Source organism: Anolis sagrei, chromosome 2 (genome assembly GCF_037176765.1).
Source record: "Anolis sagrei isolate rAnoSag1 chromosome 2, rAnoSag1.mat, whole genome shotgun sequence".
NCBI classification, from domain to species: Eukaryota; Metazoa; Chordata; class Lepidosauria; order Squamata; family Dactyloidae; genus Anolis; species Anolis sagrei.
The window spans coordinates 143,854,858-143,875,562 of NC_090022.1; the positions used below are offsets into that span (position 1 = coordinate 143,854,858).

Here is a 20,705-nt window from a genome sequence, read left to right on the forward strand (position 1 = left end):
CCTAATCCAGCTACCCAAATTGCCCTGAAACCCTAAAATACTCCAGAGTTTCAAGCAAACATTGGATTATTCCCTGGGTTTTCTTAAAGTGGGGGCAGAATCAGTCTAAAGCCAAAAAGGGGATAGAAGGATACTCACTGAAAGATTCTGTGTGTCATGAAGATTGTCTTCAGTGCATTTGCTGGGACTATGGATTTTTTGGCCCATGTAGATAACTTCAGAAAGAGATTAATTTCTTCTGGCCCTTTATCAGGTCACATCCCATTCCCGTCCACTCCCCTAGATGGTTATAATTCCTCCAAGCACTAAACAAACGCTTTGGCCACCTAGCTACTAACAATAATAATTCCCAGTCATCTTTCTAGCCTCTTTGGAGGTTTTGTTTTGCCATTTTAGGATGCCCTTCCCCAGAGCAGCATTTACAGTCTTATAGGTGCTTTTCAAGGATTTTTAAAAAGTCAGGGTATTTGTTTTTTAGCAGGAAAAAAAGGGCATGTGTGTGAATTTTTTGTCAGAGGATGTCGGGGCTGGGAGGGTTAGTGACCTCACTAGGCTACCCTGAGGCTCACTTGTAACCATGAGCCATATAATTCTTGCCTCTGGCCTAAGCAAATGATGCTATACACTTTCCTATTTCATGACATAGTCCAGCATGTTTTAAGGTTCTGGACTAGGAGTTGATGCTGTCTATTATTTTGATAAAGCAATGGGCAGTGTTCTTCATGTAAGAAGTGAGAAACACTGAAAGGGAATTCAAACTTGCTGCAAATGATTAGACTTTTTTCTTAGAAAGATTACCTTTTAGACTACACGTCCCAGAATCCTTCATGCACCCAGATCACCTTGAGGCCAAGCCGAGAGATTCTGGCAGTCCAAAAAAGCAGCTTTCCCATTCATGGAAAAATGAAAAAAAAGTTTAATTTCTGTGTTTGTTGGAAATAGCAACCTTGTACAAGCCTCCTAGTTACTTGTTATGTCTATAATGCAGATTGCTTACTATATTGTATGTATATTTTGATATGCGTTTTCCCCTTAATGCTATGTTGTTTGAGGTTGTGGGAAGAACTGTACACCATGTGACCAGATCTGGGACTATTCAGACTAAGACTCCATTTTAGAAGTCGTTTGCATCAGAAGCAGTACAGTAGTTTAAAAGTCAGTAGTGTGTCAGTATGCATTAGACTGTGTGTAGTCGGTTTGCATAGAGACAGTGTTGAGTAATGAATCAGACTGAAGAGAGTTGTGCATTAGTCTGTATGCAACAGAGATGAAACTACAACAGAATGCCTTAAAGAACTTACTGTTCAAACTTTCAACCAATGAGCAATGCACCTGTATGCTGAATATGTGAAGTTTTTAAGTAAATCAACTATATTATTTTTTTAATGAAGACTACTTATTTTTGTATCTTGAGATCATGATTTAAAACTAATATTTTTTATGTGAGAGTAGATTTTTTTGGGTAACTTCAGAAATAACACTTCTAAAGATCTGGTATTTTTTTTTGTTCATTTGCATAATCATCATTCCTAACCATTCAAAGAGATAACCAGATATATCAGTCTAGCAACTGAGAAACCTAATTTGCCTTGCATGAATACTAGTGGATATTTGCCATCATAGAAGAGATTCACTCAAATGAGCTTTCAGCTCTTCTCAGGAAAATCATACTTACAAAGGGTTATGATTATTCCAAATAGTGTGAGTGCCGATTAATCATCCTTTTCAAAAGGCTTTGGAGATCCTGATTTTCCAAAAGGTTATGGTCTCTAAAAGGTCATGCCTTTCCAAAAGTGTTTAGAGCATAACAGAAGGAAAAAGAAACAGAAGACACAGAAAAGCTGAGCAACTTACAGGAGATAAAAAAGAGAGATGCTAGGATTAAAAGATCAACCACAAAACAGGTGTCAGGATGTCAATACTGTGAGAATGTCAGCTTTGAAGATTTCGACTGGATTATTGAGTGACATTTTCCACAGAATGTCTACAGTGCCTTGAAATGTTCTGTGTCCATTGACAAAACATGAAGGCAGGGAACATACTGCAAAGGCCTTCCTTCAGAATCCAAAGCATTATCTTCACGCTCCTGTCCTTTGGTTTTGTTTACTGAAGAAACACCGTTTTTAACGACTGTGCTTTAGAATCAATAAAATAGAGGCACAGATGAGCTGAATAGCTTTACACAGAATTCACTGCAGTCCTGCAAATGTTAATTGCAAGTAAACAGTCAAGTGTGTCCAGTTGTTTATCTATCCAAGATCACTTATCATGAATTACTCCTTCAGCAACATTTTCCCATCTTTTTGTAGACACATATGTTTGTTTGCATTTGATCCCTGCAATGCCCCTCCCAAATCTTCAGAAATTTAAGTAGTGTTAAATGTAAAGGCTATTTTGTGGTTGCTCCACAAGAGCAAGAAACTGGGCATTAAGACCAATACCTTAAGAGGGATTCTGCATAATTTGTAATGATGTCATGTAATACCAAAAACAATGGCAATAATGGTTTGCCTCTGTACTTCATTGAGTGTTTCAGGCCAGTACAGTTAGGAAAGAGAGAGTGGATATGATAAGCAAATACCCACTTCCACATTAATAACTTTTGCCACCTTGATCACACCCTGATGTTGCTGAGCCACATGTGTCTCTGTGAAATACTGTGGGGGATGAGAAGATCATCCATGTTCTTCTGATCATGTCTTGTCTTATAAAAATGAGCCTTATTGTTATTGTCGCTGGTATGATATATGAAAAATGCAGAAACAAAATCCTAGCCATCCACTTGTGTTTTTCCAAAGTATTCTGTATAGTGTAGAAGGCTGCAAGGAGTTCAGACTTTTTTTTTGTTTATATTGGTAATAAATAGGGACAGACACATCTGTTAGCTTTTCTTTCTTCTGTCTTCTCATATTTAAGAGCTCACATTGTTTTTGTTCCAAATATGGACCTTCCAAGTGTTGGTCATTTTTTCCAAAATGACTTGTAACAAAATTCTTCCTCATTTGCACTGCCCAAACTGAAAAGGGTCTACTATTTGTAGTATGGAAACAGGGCATGTTGTGGCTGCATGCCATGGAGGTGTTAAGGGAAAGAAAAGAAAAGCAGGATACACACCATCATCATTTCTCTCAGAGGGAAAAGGTGGCAATCTTAATTCAGCACAGGAATTTCAGATTCAGTCTTTTGACCCTTAAGCATTCAAAACCATCTGCCTGGATGGATCTGTGAGTTCCATTTTCCCTTTCAGTTACTTATTTACTTCTAATCTCAAATTCATTTTAACTTGCATGTGATGAAATTTGCAAAGGTTGCTGAATTCTATTTTTTAATGAAGTGAATTGATATTATTATTATTATTATTATTATTATTATCATTATTATCCCACCTTTCTCCCCATGAGGACTCAAGGCAGCCCCGGTGGTGCAATGGGTTAAACTCTTGTACCGGCAGGACTGAAGACCAAGAGGTCGCAGGTTCGAATTCAAGGAGAGTATGGATGAGCTCCCTCTGTCAGCTCCGGCTCCCCATATGAGGCATGAGAAAAGCCTCCCTCCTATAAGGATGGTAAAACATCAAAACATCCGGGCATCCCTTGGGCAACATCAAGTCACTCCTGACACACACAAAAATACAAATGTTAAAAACAATTTAAAACAGAATTAAAACACAGCAAATACACTACAGTGGCCTTTAAAACTCATGTCCTCCCCAATCCCACTCACCCTTCTCTGAGACTCCCCTTACCTTTCCCCAAAAGCCTTTTGGCAGAGAAAGATCTTGACCTGCATGTGGAAGGCCAGCAAGGATGGGGCCATTCTGGTTTCTCTTGGGAGGGAGTTCCACAGCCTGGGAGCAGACCCCGAAAAGGCCCTCTCCCATGTTCCCATCAAGTGTTCTTGTATAGGTGGTGGGACTGAGAGAAGGCCCTCCCCAGTAGATCATAGATGTCTCCCAAGTTCATAGAAAGAGATGCACTCCTCCAGATAACCTGGACTGGAGCCATATAGGGCTTTGTAGGTCAAAAGCAGCACTTTGAATTCTGTTCGGAAACGATTTGGCAGCCAATGGAACTGTCGCAACAGAGAACTTGTATGCTCCCTGTAGCCATCCCCAGTTTTTCTCAGCCAGTCCTAACAATAAACCACTAACACTATCAAAAGTAACCATTTCAGCATTCTCTTTGCCAGGCATGTTATGTAAGTTCTCCACATGATGCAATGTGCCATATTCATTTATCCATCACATGCATTCACTTTTCTAAATATAGAAGGTATTTCTCACTTATTTTAAGGTATATTATTTTGTCACATACAAACAGGATGATTTTAGAAATGTTGAAAAGTTTTCCTAGGACTCCTAACTCAGAATGTTTTACTTCACAAGGGCCATTCGGTATACTATTGCTCTCTATCCTGTGTGGAATCAAGAACAATTTATAGTGCTCTGATTCAACTTTAACTGCCAAGGCAATTTCTCATTGGAATTCTGGAATTGGTGAAGTAAGGAGGGACCTTAAAATAGTCAACCAAGGAGCTCTCATGGTCTCTTTGACCAAACTACCAATCCCTTGATTCCATTGGCCGTCACCATGGCAGCTGAAGTGGAATATAGCACTATCTTCGTGTAGTGTGAATGGAACCCATTTATTAATTTCATGTAATAATAATAATAATAATAGCTAGATTGCCTTGCAAACATATTGGGAGAGATGCAGCTCAGCACCTTGGATAGCTCCCATACACTTCAGATAAAAGTCAGAGAGGATTTGCTACCACAATGACGTAAAAACCACAGTCACCATCAATCTAAATTGTATACCTAGGTTTGCTGAGTAGAGTGTGTATGCAATATATCCTGGAACCACATCATGTTCAGTGGCTATGCCTATACTTCTGAACAATACATTATAATGGAAAAGGACTGAGGGAAGCATTCCCATATTTCACAGGCACAGAACTATAAGCCAGGGATCTGAATATTCATCTAGACCTCTTTAAATGAAGCCTAAAATGGAGGACACAGAATATTTTTAAGGAATACATCTGTTCACCATTTTTAAAGGCCAAGGAACTTGTCATGGCCATAGCTGCATTGGTTAATTCTTGAAAATATAATTATAGAATGAATAAATTAGGTAGAGAAGGGGATTGTGGTGAAAATTGCAGTCAACTATTGTTGTATCTTCAAAACAGAAATGCATGCATGGATTCACATCCACAGCTTGATGTACTAACTGCAGAGTGTTCTAATATTATCTAACATCATCTCACAGCCATGGAATACTTTCATGGACATTACAAATTATCACAGTGGTTTGCAAATCAGGGATGACGGAAATACCTATTAAGGTTTCACTTAATTGAAGTGTTTGAGTTCAATGATTGACTTAAACAGATGCTTAGAATTAATCATCCATACAGCCTTCATTGAAGACAGTTGTGGGTGTACTATTAAAGTTTAATATGAGTTAGACTAGTACTATACTACATGCATTTCACTGACAGAAATGAAGCATGTATGTTATATGCAATGGACAACCACCTTCCAACATTTTCTTATTTATTTATTTATTTATTTTATTTATTGGTATACTTGTATACCGCGATATCTCAGCCCATGCGGCGACTCATCGCGGTTTACAACATGTTAAAAAATACAATGTTAAAATATACAATTCACTAAGCATAAAAAGCTAAAATTTAAGAATACATACAAAAAACATACACAGTATTGGGCCACCAATACAGATCGGGACATCTCATAGTTAAAATCATCATCCAATTCGTTGTCTTGATTGCTAATCCATGGTCAGATAAAACATCACGATGAAGGTCAATTGAAGACTTGCTCAAACATCCAAGTTATTTTATTGAAGTTAACTGTCATCAGGTTGGCTTAAAGTTGTAGTGACTTTATAAATGTGAAAGCTCCAAGACACCCTTTTATTATCAACCCTTCTAAGTTCTTGCAAACTCAGGGATGTGGTTTCCTTGACTGTGGGTACATCTACACTGTAGAATTATTGCCATGATTCAATGTGCTAGAATCATGGGAATTGTAGTTTGCTAAGGCACCCCCAACCTTTGGCATAAAAGGCTGAAAACTACAACAACCATGGTTTTATAGTACTGATCCATGGCAGTTAAAGTGGTATCAAAATAAAGTAATTGTGCAGTGTAGACACATCCTGAGTCTATCCACCTATAATGTGGATTTCCTCTTTTCAAGCATTATTGCCAATACTGCTTTATCAAGCATTATTGCCATTTCTAATGGTTCACATGGTCTCTTATATGTCTTATAAGTATGACAGCCCCCGTATTATACTCATTTTGGCTTCCAGGGGGAGCTCACACTTGATTTCCTCTGCAACCCATTTTTGAGGCATTTTAATAGTCTGTAGTATGAGACAGTCCTATGTGTTTCCTACTGACATGTTTAGACTGTGGTGAATATAAAGATGCTATCATGCATTTGTCCCAAACATCTAAATCACAGATGCAGTAACTTGAGCCTTATTTGTGCATTGATTTCTATATACAATCAAAAGCCTACATACAATAAAATACCAAAGTCAGGATCATCCATTTCAAAGTATTTCTTGTTTCTATGTATGAGCATAAAAGTTGGACAGTAAAGAAAGCCAACAAGCTCATTTGAATTCTAGAAAAGAGTTCTACAGGTATCATGAACTTCTTCACTGAATGGGCCTTGAGCAAATCAAGATTGAACTCTCATTAGAAACCCAAGATGACTAAACTGAGGTTGTTGTACTTTGGGTATATTATAAGAAGGAATGACACACTCAAAAAGGCAATTAGGCACAGAAAGGTGAAGGGCAAAAGGAAAAGTGGATTGATTCAATTTAGGAAGCCATGTCCTTGAGTTTGCACATCTTGACCAAGGCTATTAATGGCAAAGTATCTTGGAGGTCTCTCATTCATGTAAATCATTCCAGTGGTTCTCAACCTGTGGGTCCTCAGATGTTTTGACCCTCAACTCCCAGAAATCCTAACATCTGGTAAACTGGCTAGGATTTCTGGGAGTCATAGGTCAAAACACCTGGGGACTCACAGGGTGAGAAGCACAGGTTGAGAACCACTGAACCATTCATTCACATAAAGTTAACTTGATGGCAATTAACAACAAACAACTGCAATCAACATTTAAGGGGAGATGGCAGGGACAAAAACTCCTTCTGCTCTATCACTGCTTGTCAAGATTGCCTTTTATCTGGAAACTGATGTCCTCACTACAAAAGAACATGCAGAACAAGAATAGGTCTCTGCAGCCACCTACAGACCCACCGCCAAGACCCTACACGTGGAAAGCAGTCATACTCAGCCATGAGTGATAGCCTATGATGACGATCATTGCTTTGGATGCCCCTATGAGTTGCATGCAGTTGTCTGTAACAGAGAGGGTTTTAATTCGTTGTTTGTTTGACTTATATACTTATATACTGCTTTTCTCACCCCAGCCAAGGACTCAAAGTGGTTTCCAACATAATTATGACAAAATTCAATGCCTCACATACAGAAACCTAACATAATGATAATAACATACAATTATCAAAGAAGGAGAAAGAGGGAGAGAGGGAAGCAGGGAGGAAAGAGAAGGAAGAAAAGATAAAATGGAAGAAAGGAAGGAGAGAGGGAAGGAGGGAGAAAAGAGGGAAGAAAGGAAGGACAAAAGGAGGGGAGGGGAGAAGGAAAGAAAGAGAGAGAGAAGGAAAGGATGGTGAGAGAGAGGAGGGCCTGAGAAAAGAGCCCAAGGGGTCGCATCCCTGTTCCCGGGCCTGGATTTGCCCATACCTGATCTACACTGTATAATAAATGCAACTTGATACCTCTTGAACTGGCATGGCTCAGTGCTGTGGAATCTGGGATTTGCAATTTGGTGAGACACTAGCACTCTTTGGCAGAGAAGGCCAAAGACCTTGTAAACTACAGCCCCATCTACACTGCCATATAAAATCCAGATTATCTACTTTGAACTGGGTTATATAAATCTACACTGCCATATAATTCAGTGCTTCAGACTCACATTAATCCATAACATAGTGTCAAACTGTATGTATTCTACAGTCTGACACTATACAGTTTCAACAGTTTGACACCCTTGGTTTTCAAATCAGAGGTGTCACAAGATCCCCACCTCTGCTTTAAACTTCAGAGCCATTTACAGATTCTTATAACACACGTGTTTGAGTGCACAGACTGCCATTGTTGTTAATTTCTGAATTAGAAGCCACTCATGTTGATTCCACCCCCCCCCCCCTTTTAATTGCTTTGAATTTGATTGTTTTAATATGATCCTGTTTTGCATTGAGTTTTAAAATAACTTACCAAGATCCTACACCAGGGCTGTATAACACAGATCTCCATGTGTGGAGTAAGGCTACACGACTTTTGTGTTGAATGCAAAGATTGTGCAGTTAAAGGCGTACATGAATGTGCAACCAAACATACAGCTTCACTGCATGCACAACTCTCTTTCTGCACACTTAGAAAAAGCACCCATTTATTTATATAAGAGAATTTATGCATGTGTAGGACAAAATCCCAAAATGTAAAGATACATCACTGAATACTAAAAAGGTAGGGTTGTTCATGCAATCATATTTCCCATTTTTATGTATGGTTCTCAAATCTGGCTGAATTCTCCTTGGAAGACATGATGGCTAAACTAAGGCTGTCGTACTTTGCATATCACTAGAAAATTGGACTCACTAGATAAGGCAATAATACTTGGAAGGTAGAAGGAAGCAGGAAAGAAGGAAGATGATGGATAGACTCAAGCAAGAAAGCCATTGCTGCACTGAGTCTGCAAGACCCAAGCAGGGCGGTTGGTGAGAGGGTGGCTTGGAGGTCTCTTCTTCATGCAGTCACGTTAAGTCAGAGTCAACCTGAATGCAGTTAATAAGGAAACGAACAAAATTCTGATACTTGTGTTTTTAGTTGTTCTTTGAAAAAGAAAATGCCATGTTTGAGCCAGTTTGAGTCCCAAACTAGGGTGAAGAGAGGTATGATGTCTATAAATAAATAAATGGGCTCTATATTAAGTAATGGGGAGTAGCAGTTCTCTTTTGAGTGCTTGAATGACTCTTTGAGGAAAAGAGTCATTCTCAGGATGTATACCTAAGCGTTTCTGGTGCTGCAGGTCAAAGAAGAAGGGATAGGCAAAACAGAGACTGGAGCAGAGTGGAGAAAAGGCAAATGGAGAGAAAGAAACAGGAAAAAGCAGATGAGAAGGTCTGCTGTATTGGCTTGCCATAGATTGCTAGCAGCAAGCTCAAATATCCAATGGTCCCAAATTGGGTAGGGAAAATCTCGAGTCAGGCCCCTTCTTATACTGCCATATTATATAGATTATTAAAGCAGATAATCATTATCTGCTTTGAAATGGATTATATGAGTCTACACAGCCACATAATCCAGTTCAAAGCAGAGAATGTGGATTTTTTTTATGGCAGTGTTGAAGGGGCCTCAGTCTCTTTCTTCAGACTTTGGCCTCATTTACTGCAGTTCGACGCTAGCTTCAAACTGTGGTAGCCAGGCAAATAACTCCCACAAAAGCACACTAAAGAAAGCCCTTCATGCACCTCAATGCTCTGTGGTTTGTGTAATCACCATTCAGAATCACCAAGTTGTTCCAGGATTTCCTATGTAATCATCTGCCCAGTGCAACCACGTTCTTCAATACCAGTTTGAAACTGCATTAAATGGTAGTGTAAGAAGAATAAGAATTATTATTAATAATAATAATAATAATAATAATAATAATGACAACAATAATTAAAACTTTATTTGTATTCCACCCTATCTCCCTTAGGGGACTCAGTGTATAGATGGGGCCTTTTCAATTGCTTTTAAAATATTCCCTCCTTCTCCTATATTCCTCTTCCTCCTCACCTCATTTCCATTACTGTGAACTGGTTGCAATGTGCAAAAATTATTTGCCATCAATTAATTCAGAACAGCCGAGAGAAGAGGAGGGCTTGCACAGACTCAAACAGAAGCAAACTGCTGCATCTTCTCCTAACTTGTGCAATACTTCTTGTTGACAGCATTTGCCATCATGACCACATGCTGATGTGGTCTAACCAAATGTGTCCTGGTTTTAAACTGTGAAATATTGTAAATTGTGCAAGCTGTGGTCTGTGTATTCTGATGTATCAGATGATCCAAGATACAGCCTAGAATGTTAATGTTATGTCTTCCTTTCATGCTTCTCCAAACTAAAACTTACCTTTTCATTGCATTGTACCTTTTAGTTACCTTCAAAAAGTCTGGATATTATAAACCTGGCGTCTGCTGTAAGAAAGTTACAGTCAGGGTACAGTTTGAACCCACTCACCCATCTCAGCTGGCTATGCATTTGCCAGCAGGTAAAGACTTTTTTATTTAAGAAAGCCTTTAACATATAAGCTGAGGTGGCTTTTTATTGGGCATGTTTTATATATCTCATAACTCTGGTATGTTTTCTAAATCTACACTCAATCCTCCACATTCATTAGGCTAGGGGCACGGGGTCCCTGTGAAAGTGAAAATCTGTAAATGAAGTCATTTCTTTTCTTTTTTTTTTTTTTTACCTGAGATAACACTTCTCTAGGAATGTCTATATTTTCCAGCACAACTCTATAGTCAAATTTTATTGGAAACTGACCACAAAAATGGACCTAGAGAGAATTAAATATGTGAATTAACAAATTGGCAAAAATCAAAACAGCAAATTTGGAAGGACAATTATATTATATGATCTTAATTTTTTTTTAAAAAAAATTGTGTATTACATCTTGTAACTTAGGGTGCAACTATGCTGTAGAATTAATGCAGTTTAACCGCCATGATTCTATGCTATTGAGTTGCAGTTTTACAAGGTCTTTAGTCTTCTCTTCCAAAAAGTGCGGCGGCCTCACAAAACTCCAGCTTGCATAGCCCTGAGCCATGGCAGTTTAAGTGTTATCCATGACAGGCAGTCTCCACGTTACAAACAACTCACAGTTAAGAACAGGGGTGAGACAAAGGAAGTGAGAGAAATCTACCTCTCAGAAGAAAAATTCACTCCTGGAAGACATATTATCATGGGAAAAAAGTGTCTCCACTGAAGCTTTCCCTCCAATGTATTGTCGAAGGCTTTCATGGTTGGAATCACTGGGTTGTTGTAGATTTTTCGAGCTATATGGCCCTGTTCTAGAAGCATTATTTTCTGATGTTTCACCTGCATCTATGGCAGGCATCCTCAGAGGTTGTGAGGTCTGTTTCCCACCAATCCTTGCCTCTACAACAAGCCATTTTTTTTTAAACTCAATTATCACAGTGGCAGGAAGTGAGAGGAAATCTTCTGAACAGGGCATAGACAGCAGTCTGTTGTTTGTTCAATCTAGCTTCTATCCAAAGCGAGAGAGAGAGAGAGAGAGAGAGAGAGAGAGAGAGAGAGAATGAATGACACTTAAAATGCACCTGTTCTAACTTTCAAGCAAATTCAACTTAAGAACAAACCTACAGAACCTATCTTGTTCATTACTTGGGGACTGCCTGTATTCAGATGTAGAGCATTTGAAAGCTACTTTGGCTACTGCTCTGGGAGAAAGGCAGCACATGGAATTTGCAACTTCCAAGATTCCATATCATTGAGCTATGGCAGTTCAAGCAGTGTCCAAGAGTATTGTCGAAGGCTTTCATGGCTGGAATCACTCAGTTCTTGTGGGTTTTTTCGGGCTATATGGCCATGTTCTAGAGGCATTTCTCCTGACGTTTCGCCTGCATCTATGGCAAGCATCCTCAGAGGGTGAGGTCTGCTGGAGCTGGTAAAAGAGGGGTTTATATATCTGTGGAATGACCAGGGTGAGACTAGGACATCTAGAAAAGGCAGTCTTAATTCCTTTTCTTTTTCCATAGTGAACTGGATGTTAGGGTGGATGCTGTTCAGATGTTCCAGTTCACTATGGAAAAAGAAAAGGAAGGAAGACTGCCTTTTCTAGATGTCCTAGTCATCCGCAAACCAGATCAACAATTGGGTCACACCGTTTACAGAAAACCCACACACACAGATAGATATCTACATAAAAACTCCAACCATCACCCAAGTCAAAAAAGAAGCACCATTAAAGCCTTGGCAGACCGTGCAAAAAGAATCTGTGAACCCCACCTCCTCCAAGATGAACTGAACCACCTCAACTGGGCTCTACAGGCCAATGGATACTCCACCTCAGACATCAGAAGAGCTGCAAGACCAAGAACAAGCCACAAGAGTCAAGATGAAGATCCACCCAGAGGAAAAGTGTTCCTGCCATACATTAAGGGAACCACTGACCGCATAGGGAAGCTGATGAGGAAACACAACATACAAACAATCTACAAACCCACCAAGAAAATCCAACAAATGCTACGTTCAGCAAAGGACAAGAGGGATCCTCTCACCTCTGCAGGAGTCTACCGTGTACCATGCAGCTGTGGACAAGTCTACATAGGGACCACCAAACGCAGCGCCCAAACAAGAATCCAGGAACATGAAAGGCACTGCAGACTACTCCAACCAGAGAAATCAGCCATAGCAGAGCACCTGATGAACCAACCTGGACACAGCATTTTATTTGAGAACACAAAAATGCTGGACCACACAAACAACCACCATGTCAGACTACACAGAGAAGCCATTGAAATCCACAAACATGTGGACAATTTCAACAAAAAGGAAGAAACCATGAAAATGAACAAAGTCTGGCTACCAGTATTAAAAAATTCTAAAATTAAAACAGCAGAGAGAAAAACAGGCAGGGACATCTAATCACCTTTCAAGAAGAGTTTGCTCCAGGCACAGTCAGCCCATTGTATGCTAATCAAGGTGGTCAATTGAAAAGATTCACACCTAGCCCACTTACAAAAGCCTTTTGTCTCACCCTGGTCATTCCACAGATATATAAACCCCTCTTTTACCAGCTCCAGCAGACCTCACGCTCTGAGGATGCTTGCCATAGATGCAGGCGAAACGTCAGGAGAAATGCCTCTAGAACATGGCCATATAGCCCGAAAAAACCCACAAGAACTGAGTGTCCAAGAGTGTTCATTCTACAGTGTAGATGCACCCGCAGGCAGGCAGGCCTTTGGAGATGCCTTCTACAAGGAGAGGGGAAGCCTTCTAAATGCCAAAGAACTCACAGGTCCTCATTGAAGAAAATAAGGAACATGGATGGTGGAGATTGGGAATGACAAAACATGATGTGTGAGCTTCACTAAGACCTCCCAGTAGTGCTTATATAAGAACTCCATTACTTCTCCATCCCTGAAAAATCCCAAACTTGGCCTGGTTCTACACTGACTATACAATGCCATTTGAACTGTATTACAATATGTAACAAAATCTGAAGTATTTTCTGTTCCTGGTTTGAAAGTGTTATTCTGGTTTAATAGGTACTTAGAAAGTAGGTGTTATACTCCAGAAACTTCATTTTTGTGGCTGCCTCAAACTATGTTGAACGGGTAGAGACTCGATAAGATAGTCATTGAACCACTGGTGTTGAACCACGGATGATGACCCTTCCACATAGCCCTATATCCCAGAATATCAAGGCAGAAAATCCCACATTATCTGAGTGTGGATTCAGATAACCCAGTTTAAAGCAGATATTGTGGGACTTTCTGCCTGGGTATTCTGGGATATAGGGGTGTGTGGAAGGGCCCACAAGTGAGAGATATTTTACTCCCTGAAAGATTTATCATGGGGAAAAGGGGTCTCCACTGAATCTTTATTACCAGTCTTTGTTTCCACAATCAAATTTTCCAAACTGCAGTTATCACAGAGACAGAAAGTGAGGTGAAATCTTTTGAACAGGGCCACAGGCAGCAAAACAAACACCACAGGGTCCCCAATGTAGTAGTAAATAAACTTGGGGGCTGCCTATGTATTCTGTAAATAAACTTGGGGCCTGCCTATGCTTTCTGCGTGCATGGCAGAGGCAGGCAAAGGGAGAGGCCTGCCCTGCGGGGCTCCTTCCAGCAGAGGGCGCGCTGCTCCGTCCTCCCTCCCTCCCTCCCTCCCTGGCTCCGCTTCCCGAGCCGAGGAGGCGCCTTGCCTGCCTGCAGGAGGAGAACTTCTCCGGCCGGACGCCAGGCTGACTTCTTACATCACGGCGCGGGGAGTGTGCCTGTGTGGAGCCGCTCAAATAAAGGCAGGTAGCCGGGCGAGCGGGGAGGGGGGAGGAGACAAGAGAGAGAGAGAGGGCGGGAGAAAGAGGAGGAGGCAGTGAGCGGAGGCAGGCAGGGCGCGCACATGGAGCGAGGAGGAGACGCGCTGCAAGGTTGCAAGGACCGGCTGGGAAGGAGCTCGCGCGCTGGGGTGCTATAAAAGCGACCTCCCAAGGGCTCGGGGGAAAACTTGGAGCGAGGGATGCCCCGGGCGTGGAGCTGAGCAGAGCAGGAGGAAGACGCAGCAACGCTTTCCCAGTCAATGCCAAACAGAGCGAAAGGAGCAGGACTTTGCTCGTGAGAGAGGAGAGAGTTCCCTTCCCATCCTCCCATCTCTTTTCTCCTTCTGGAGTCGTCGGTTTCCATAGCGATGGAGCTGCAAGCGCAGGAAATTTAAAGGCGAGGGGATCTTGGAGCGGAGCAGACTCGCTGGTGCCGGCGGACGGAGGGCTCTTTGCAGGGCCTTGGAGGGAGCCCCGAGGAGGAGGAGAGAGGGTTTGCCCCCGGCTTGGGACGAAGAGGGCGAGAGCGCGCTTTTCCTGGGATGCTGGGGGCCTTGGGCATGCCCTTGCCGGCCTCCTCCGGGTGAAGGCGCCCCGCCGTGCCCACCTTCTCCTCTTCTATCCCGCTTTCTGCTGTCCAGGATGGAGGCGGCCCCTCCTCCGCCGTGGCTGGTGGCCCTGTACGCGCTGGTGGCGCTGGTGGCGCTGCGGGCGGAGCGAGGCCACTGCCAGCACTACCTGCACATCCGCCCCGCGCCCAGCGACAACCTGCCCTTGGTGGACCTCATCGAGCACCCGGACCCGCTCTTCGACCCCAAGGAGAAGGACCTCAACGACACCCTGCTAAGGGGCCTCCTGGGCAGCCACTTCGACCCGGCTTTCATGGCGGCCTCGCTGCCCCCCGAGGAGCGCCACCACCACGGAGGAGGGAGCGAGGACTTGGCCGAGATGGACCTCCTCCTCCGGCAGCGCCCCTCGGGAGCCATGCCCGGGGAGATCAAGGGCCTGGACTTCTACGACTCCGCCGCCGCCGGAGGAGCGGGAGGAGGAGGAGGAGGGGGCGCCCAGGCCTCGACCAAGAAGCACCACCGGCTGAGCAAGAAGCTGCGGAGGAAGCTGCAGCTCTGGCTCTGGTCGCAGACCTTCTGCCCGGTCCTCTACACCTGGAACGACCTGGGCAGCCGCTTCTGGCCGCGCTACGTCAAGGTGGGCAGCTGCTTCAGCAAGCGCTCCTGCTCCGTGCCCGAGGGCATGCTCTGCAAGCCCGCCAAGTCCGCCCACCTCACCATCCTCAGGTGGCGCTGCCAGCGGAGGGGCGGGCAGCGCTGCGCCTGGATCCCCATCCAGTACCCCATCATCTCCGAGTGCAAGTGCTCCTGCTAGGAGGGGGGCAACGGGGGAGGGCACCCCCCTCCCTGCCACCTCGCACACCCACCCACAGGCCCCGGAGACCATTCACGGACTCCCCTGCGCTTCGGAGAGAGAGAGGGACGCCTTGGCTTGGGAAAGAAGGCTCCACTGGGATTGGAGGCAGGTGGGCAAGGCTCCTAGTTCAGCTGCACCTACACTGGCCATGGGTCTAGACTACACAATTTGAACTGCATAATGTGGTGGTGTAGACCAGGCATGGGTAAACTTTGGCCCTCCCTCCCGCTGGGTGTTTTGGACTCCCACTCCCACCATTCCTTATCACCTCAGGCCCATTCCTTTTCCCCTCAGCCACTTAAAAGTATTTTGGACTCCAAATCCCACCATTCCTTACAGCCTCGGACCCTTTCTTTTTTTCCCCTCAGCTGCTTAAGGTGTTTTGGACTCCAACTCCCACAATTCCTACAGCCTCGAGCCCTTTCTTTCCCCCCCTCAGCCACCTAAACTCCAACTCCCACCATTCCTAACAGTCTCAAGTCCTTTCTTTTCCCCTTCAGCCTTATAAGGTGTTTTGGATTCCCAACTCCCACAATTCCTACAGCCTCGGGGCCGCTTCAGGTGTTTTGGACTCCGAATTCCTACCATTCCTAACCTCAGGTCCTTTCCTTTGCCCCCTCAGCCACTTAAAGTGTTTTGGACCCCAACTCCCACCATTCCTTACAGCTTCTGGCCCTTTTCTTTTCCCCCTCAGCCGCTTTAGGTGTTTTGGACTCAAACTCCCACCATTCCTAAAAACCCCAGACTCTTTCCTTTTCCCTTTCCCGCTTAAACAGCTGAGGAGGGGAAGGGGCCTGAAGCTGTTAGGAATTGTGGGAGTTGGAGTCCTGAACACCTGGAGGACTAAAGTTTGCCCATTCCTGGTGTAGACCCACTTACTATGGGTCTACTGACCATACAATGCAGTTCAAACTGCATTCTGTGGCCAATGTTGACCCATCCTGCTGCTGTCGAGATTCCACAACATTGGAGCCATGGCTGTTCCAACTGATGCCAAACTGCCTCCGTCCAATAGTGATGCACCTCTTGTCCCGCAGAGAAGAATGTAACTTTGCAAGCTTGCAAGGGTTTGTGGGCATGCTTGCACATGGGTGGATGGAGGTCTCTGAATCCACCATCTCCTCTTGATTTCCTCTCGAACTGGTCAGTGTCGCAGCATCCTCGGCTACTGTATTTTGGACAAGAATTCGCCTCGGACTGTCCCATTCCCTTCCTCCCCTTTAATTTATATTTCAGGACAGAAGAACTATGGGGGAACATTTCCAGTCCACCGGGACAATAAACCCTTGGTTTGTGAAGGGTTGTTTTTTGTTTTCTTTTGTTTTTTTTAAAGAAGCGTGAACTTTTGGTAAGAAAAAGACCCCTTTTATATATATAAAGAGATTAAGATATTTTCCATTCTTCGGAAAATGTGTGCTTGAGTCGCGTGTGGAATTTTTTTATGGACTTCCAAGATAATATTATTGTTATTATTATTGTTGTTATTATAATAAAAAAGCTTAGGACACAATGTTACTGTATATAGTGAACTTCTCTTTTTTCCCATTTTTTGTTTTGTTTTGGAATGTCTTTAATTCTCTGTAAATGGAAGAGAGTCTGCTATTTATTCTTTATATTCATTCCCCTGTAGTCAAAAAGTTGAGTTCGGAATTAAAATCGACCACTAAACCAAGCCCCTGTGGATTTTTGTTTGGTCTGGGCCTGGGAGTCACTTGCCACAGAAGCCACCAAAGGGGGCCCTGTTTGGTATTAGGATGAATCACCTGTTCACGCCTCCTTGGGTGCATCCACAGTGTAGTATTAATGTAATTTGACAGTACTTTAACTGCCATGGGTCAATGCTATGGAATCCTAGGAGTTATAGTTTTATATGGTCTATACTAGAACTAGCAGCCTTGGGTGGTGTGGCGGGTTAAACCGCTGAGCTGCTGAACTTGCTGACCGAAAGGTTGGTGGTTCGAATCTGGGGAGTGGGGTGAGCTCCTGCTGTAAGCCCCAGCTTCTGTCAACCTAGCAGTTTGAAAACATGCAAATGTAAGTAGATCAGTATGCAGGAAGGAAACAGCGCTCGATACAGTCATGCTGGCCACATGACCTTGGAGGTGTCTACGGACAACGCCGGCTCTTGGGCTTAGAAATAGAGTTGAGCACCACCCCCCAGAGCCAGACATGACTCGACTTAATGTAGTAGTTCTCAACCTGTGGGTCCACAGGTATTTTGGCCTACAACTCCCAGAAATCTAAGGCCAAAACATCAGGGAACCCACAGATTGAGAACTGTTAATGTCAAGGGGAAACCTTTACCTTTAGATTAGAACTTTCTCTGCCACAGACTGCTGGTGCCTCATCAAACTCCGGTTTCCATTATTCTGTAGCATTGAACCACAGTAGTTAAACTTCTGTCAAGCTATATTCATTCTAAACTGTAGATACACCCCGAAAGTGATGCTTTCTGGGTACAGGGAGGGAATAAAGCCAGTCAGCCATCCCTCCTTAAAGCCTGCCTGTATACTGTATTCTGTACTGTAGAATGAATGCAGTCTGATGCCAATTGCCATGGCTCAGTGCTATGGAATCCTTGGTGTAGCTTGGTAGTTTTCAGGAGAGAAGGTCCAATACCTTGTAAACTTCTACAATCCCATAGTATTAAGCCACAGCGGTTAAAATTGTGTCAAACTGCATTAATTTCACATCCAGGCAGAGCACATTACTATTGAAAGAACAGTTTGATTTTACACGAAGGGATCTCCCAAAAGTTTCTAGAAAGGCAAGGAGAGACATCAGGACCAGGCACTGGTTTGGCTTGGCAATGTGGCTGACTGAAATCCCCCCCCCCCCCATGCCACCCCCGGCTGGGAGTGGGTTGGCTGCCAGCCCTCCTGGAGAGGCGCCTGGTGGCTCAGGGAGGCTGAGGCGGGGCAGGCGGCGGAGCTGTCGCTTTGACATCTCCTTCCCAAGGAGCCACGTGGCTCTGACACCTCCCCTTGCGGTCTTGAAACTTGAGCCTCCATGGGAGACTGTCGCCAGTCGCCTATCCCAGGCCGGCGCAAGCCAGCGCCCCTCATCCACCCCACCACCCCCTTGGATTTAACCCTTGGGCTGCCCAAAGTGCAAGGAAGGAGGCTGGCTCCAGCAAGCGAAAGCCTGACTGTTCCAAGTCTGACTGTGACTGTTACTATATACATATATTCCTTGGTACTTTGCTTTTCTCTCGAGACCCAGAGCTGGTCATTTGGGCATTCCAATTGATGTCTTGCTCTGGTCCCCATCCAGCCTGCCAGGGCCATGAATTGCTGATTGTACTACACTCCTAGAGCACTTTTATTCCACTTCAACTGCCATGATAACATCCTATGGAATTCTAGAGTTTGTCATAGAATAAGGCCCAAGCGTTAAATTCTCCCTCAACTACAAATCCCAAGATTGCAGAGGATTCTGCCCTGGCATCTACACTGTAGAATTAATACAGTTTGACAACCCTTGAACTGCCATGGCTCAATTCTATAAAATCCTGCAGTTTGGTGAGGCTTCAGTACTCTTTGGCTCAGAAGGCTAAAGACTTTGTAAAATGACAACTTCTAGAATTCCATAGCATTGAGCCACGGCAGTGGTGTCAAACAGCATTAATTCTACTGTGAAGATAAGTGGTTCTCAACCTGTGGGTCCTCAGGTGTTTTGGCCTACAACTCCCAGAAATCCCAGCCAGTTTTCCAGCTGTTAGGATTTCTGGGAGTTGAAGGCCAAAACATCTGGGGACCCACAGGTTGAGAACCACTGGTGTAGATACATACACCCAAAGAGCCCATCATGCCCTATTTCTGTATTTAGAACTGTTCTGGTTATTGTGATATGACTAACCAGAACAGTATTGTGATGTGAAACTTTAAAAAAATGGAATAATAGTGTATAATAATAATAATAATAATAATAATAATAATAATAATAATAATATAGTGTGATAGCATTCTTGAGATACTATATTTGTGGTGTGTAATGCTTAGGATCCAATAGACAATCTCTTGTCTATTTGGGCGTATAAATAACTGGCAGTCAGAAATTCAATTTTCCACAGCAAGGCGATACGACAGTACCAAGCATATATTCCACATAACGTCTCCTGTCCCATATTCAGGACATGAAAAATAACAATATCAATCTGCACAGTAGATCAAAACAATTAAACTTCCCCATGCAATAGTTGTGGAACTATTAAGCAGATAAATGACAAGCCCCATCTATGTTGTCATACAATGCAGTTTGAAGTGGCATTATACAGTCAGTGTAGACATCTATAATGTATTTCAGTGAAGTTAAATTGCATTATATGGTGGTGTAGATGGAGCCTTATTTAACTTTATCTAGTTCAGGTTACCCCAGTGGCGCAGTAGGTTAAACTGCTGAGCTGCTAAACTTGTTGACCAAAAGTCCACAGGTTCAAATCCAAGGAGTGGCAAGAGCTTCTGCTGTCAGCCCCAGCTTCTGTCAACCTAGCAGTACAAAAACATGCAAATGTGAGTAGATCAATAGGTACTGCTCCAGCAGGAAGGTACCAGCACTCCATGCAATCATGCTGGCCTCATGACTATGTATAAATATGTGAGAGGAAGCCACAGGGAGGAGGGAGCAAGCTTGTTTTCTGCTTCCCTGGAGACTAGGACGCGGAACAATTGCTTCAAACTACAAGAGAGGAGATTCCATCTGAACATGAGGAAGAACTTCCTGACTGTGAGAGCCGTTCAGCAGTGGAACTCTCTGCCCCGGAGTGTGGTGGAGGCTCCTTCTTTGGAAGCTTTTAAACAGAGGCTGGATGGCCATCTGTCAGGGGTGATTTGAATGCAATATTCCTGCTTCTTGGCAGGGGGTTGGACTGGATGGCCCATGAGGTCTCTTCCAACTCTTTGATTCTATGATTCTATGATCTCCTTTCCCTCTGTGCTGCAGACCTCAGCAACAGCTGAGAAAATGGGATGGCTTTCTCTAGCAAATAGATAGTTCTGGGCTATCCCCATGAGAACATAAGGTATTTGAGGTGGCTTGTGCAATCTTAAGGGTATAACTAAGAGACATCGGCTTTGCAAAAGACCTGTC

At 43.4% G+C, this 20,705-nt stretch overlaps 1 protein-coding gene across 1 annotated transcript; it reads left to right on the top strand.

Annotated features, from left to right (window-relative positions):
* Positions 1-14,058: 14,058 nt before the first annotated feature.
* Positions 14,059-17,289, top strand: NOG (noggin). Its single transcript, XM_060763979.2, has one exon. The coding sequence runs from the start codon at positions 14,835-14,837 to the stop codon at positions 15,573-15,575; it is 741 nt and encodes a 246-aa protein (XP_060619962.2). The 5' UTR covers positions 14,059-14,834; the 3' UTR covers positions 15,576-17,289.
* The last annotated feature ends 3,416 nt before the right edge of the window (positions 17,290-20,705 follow it).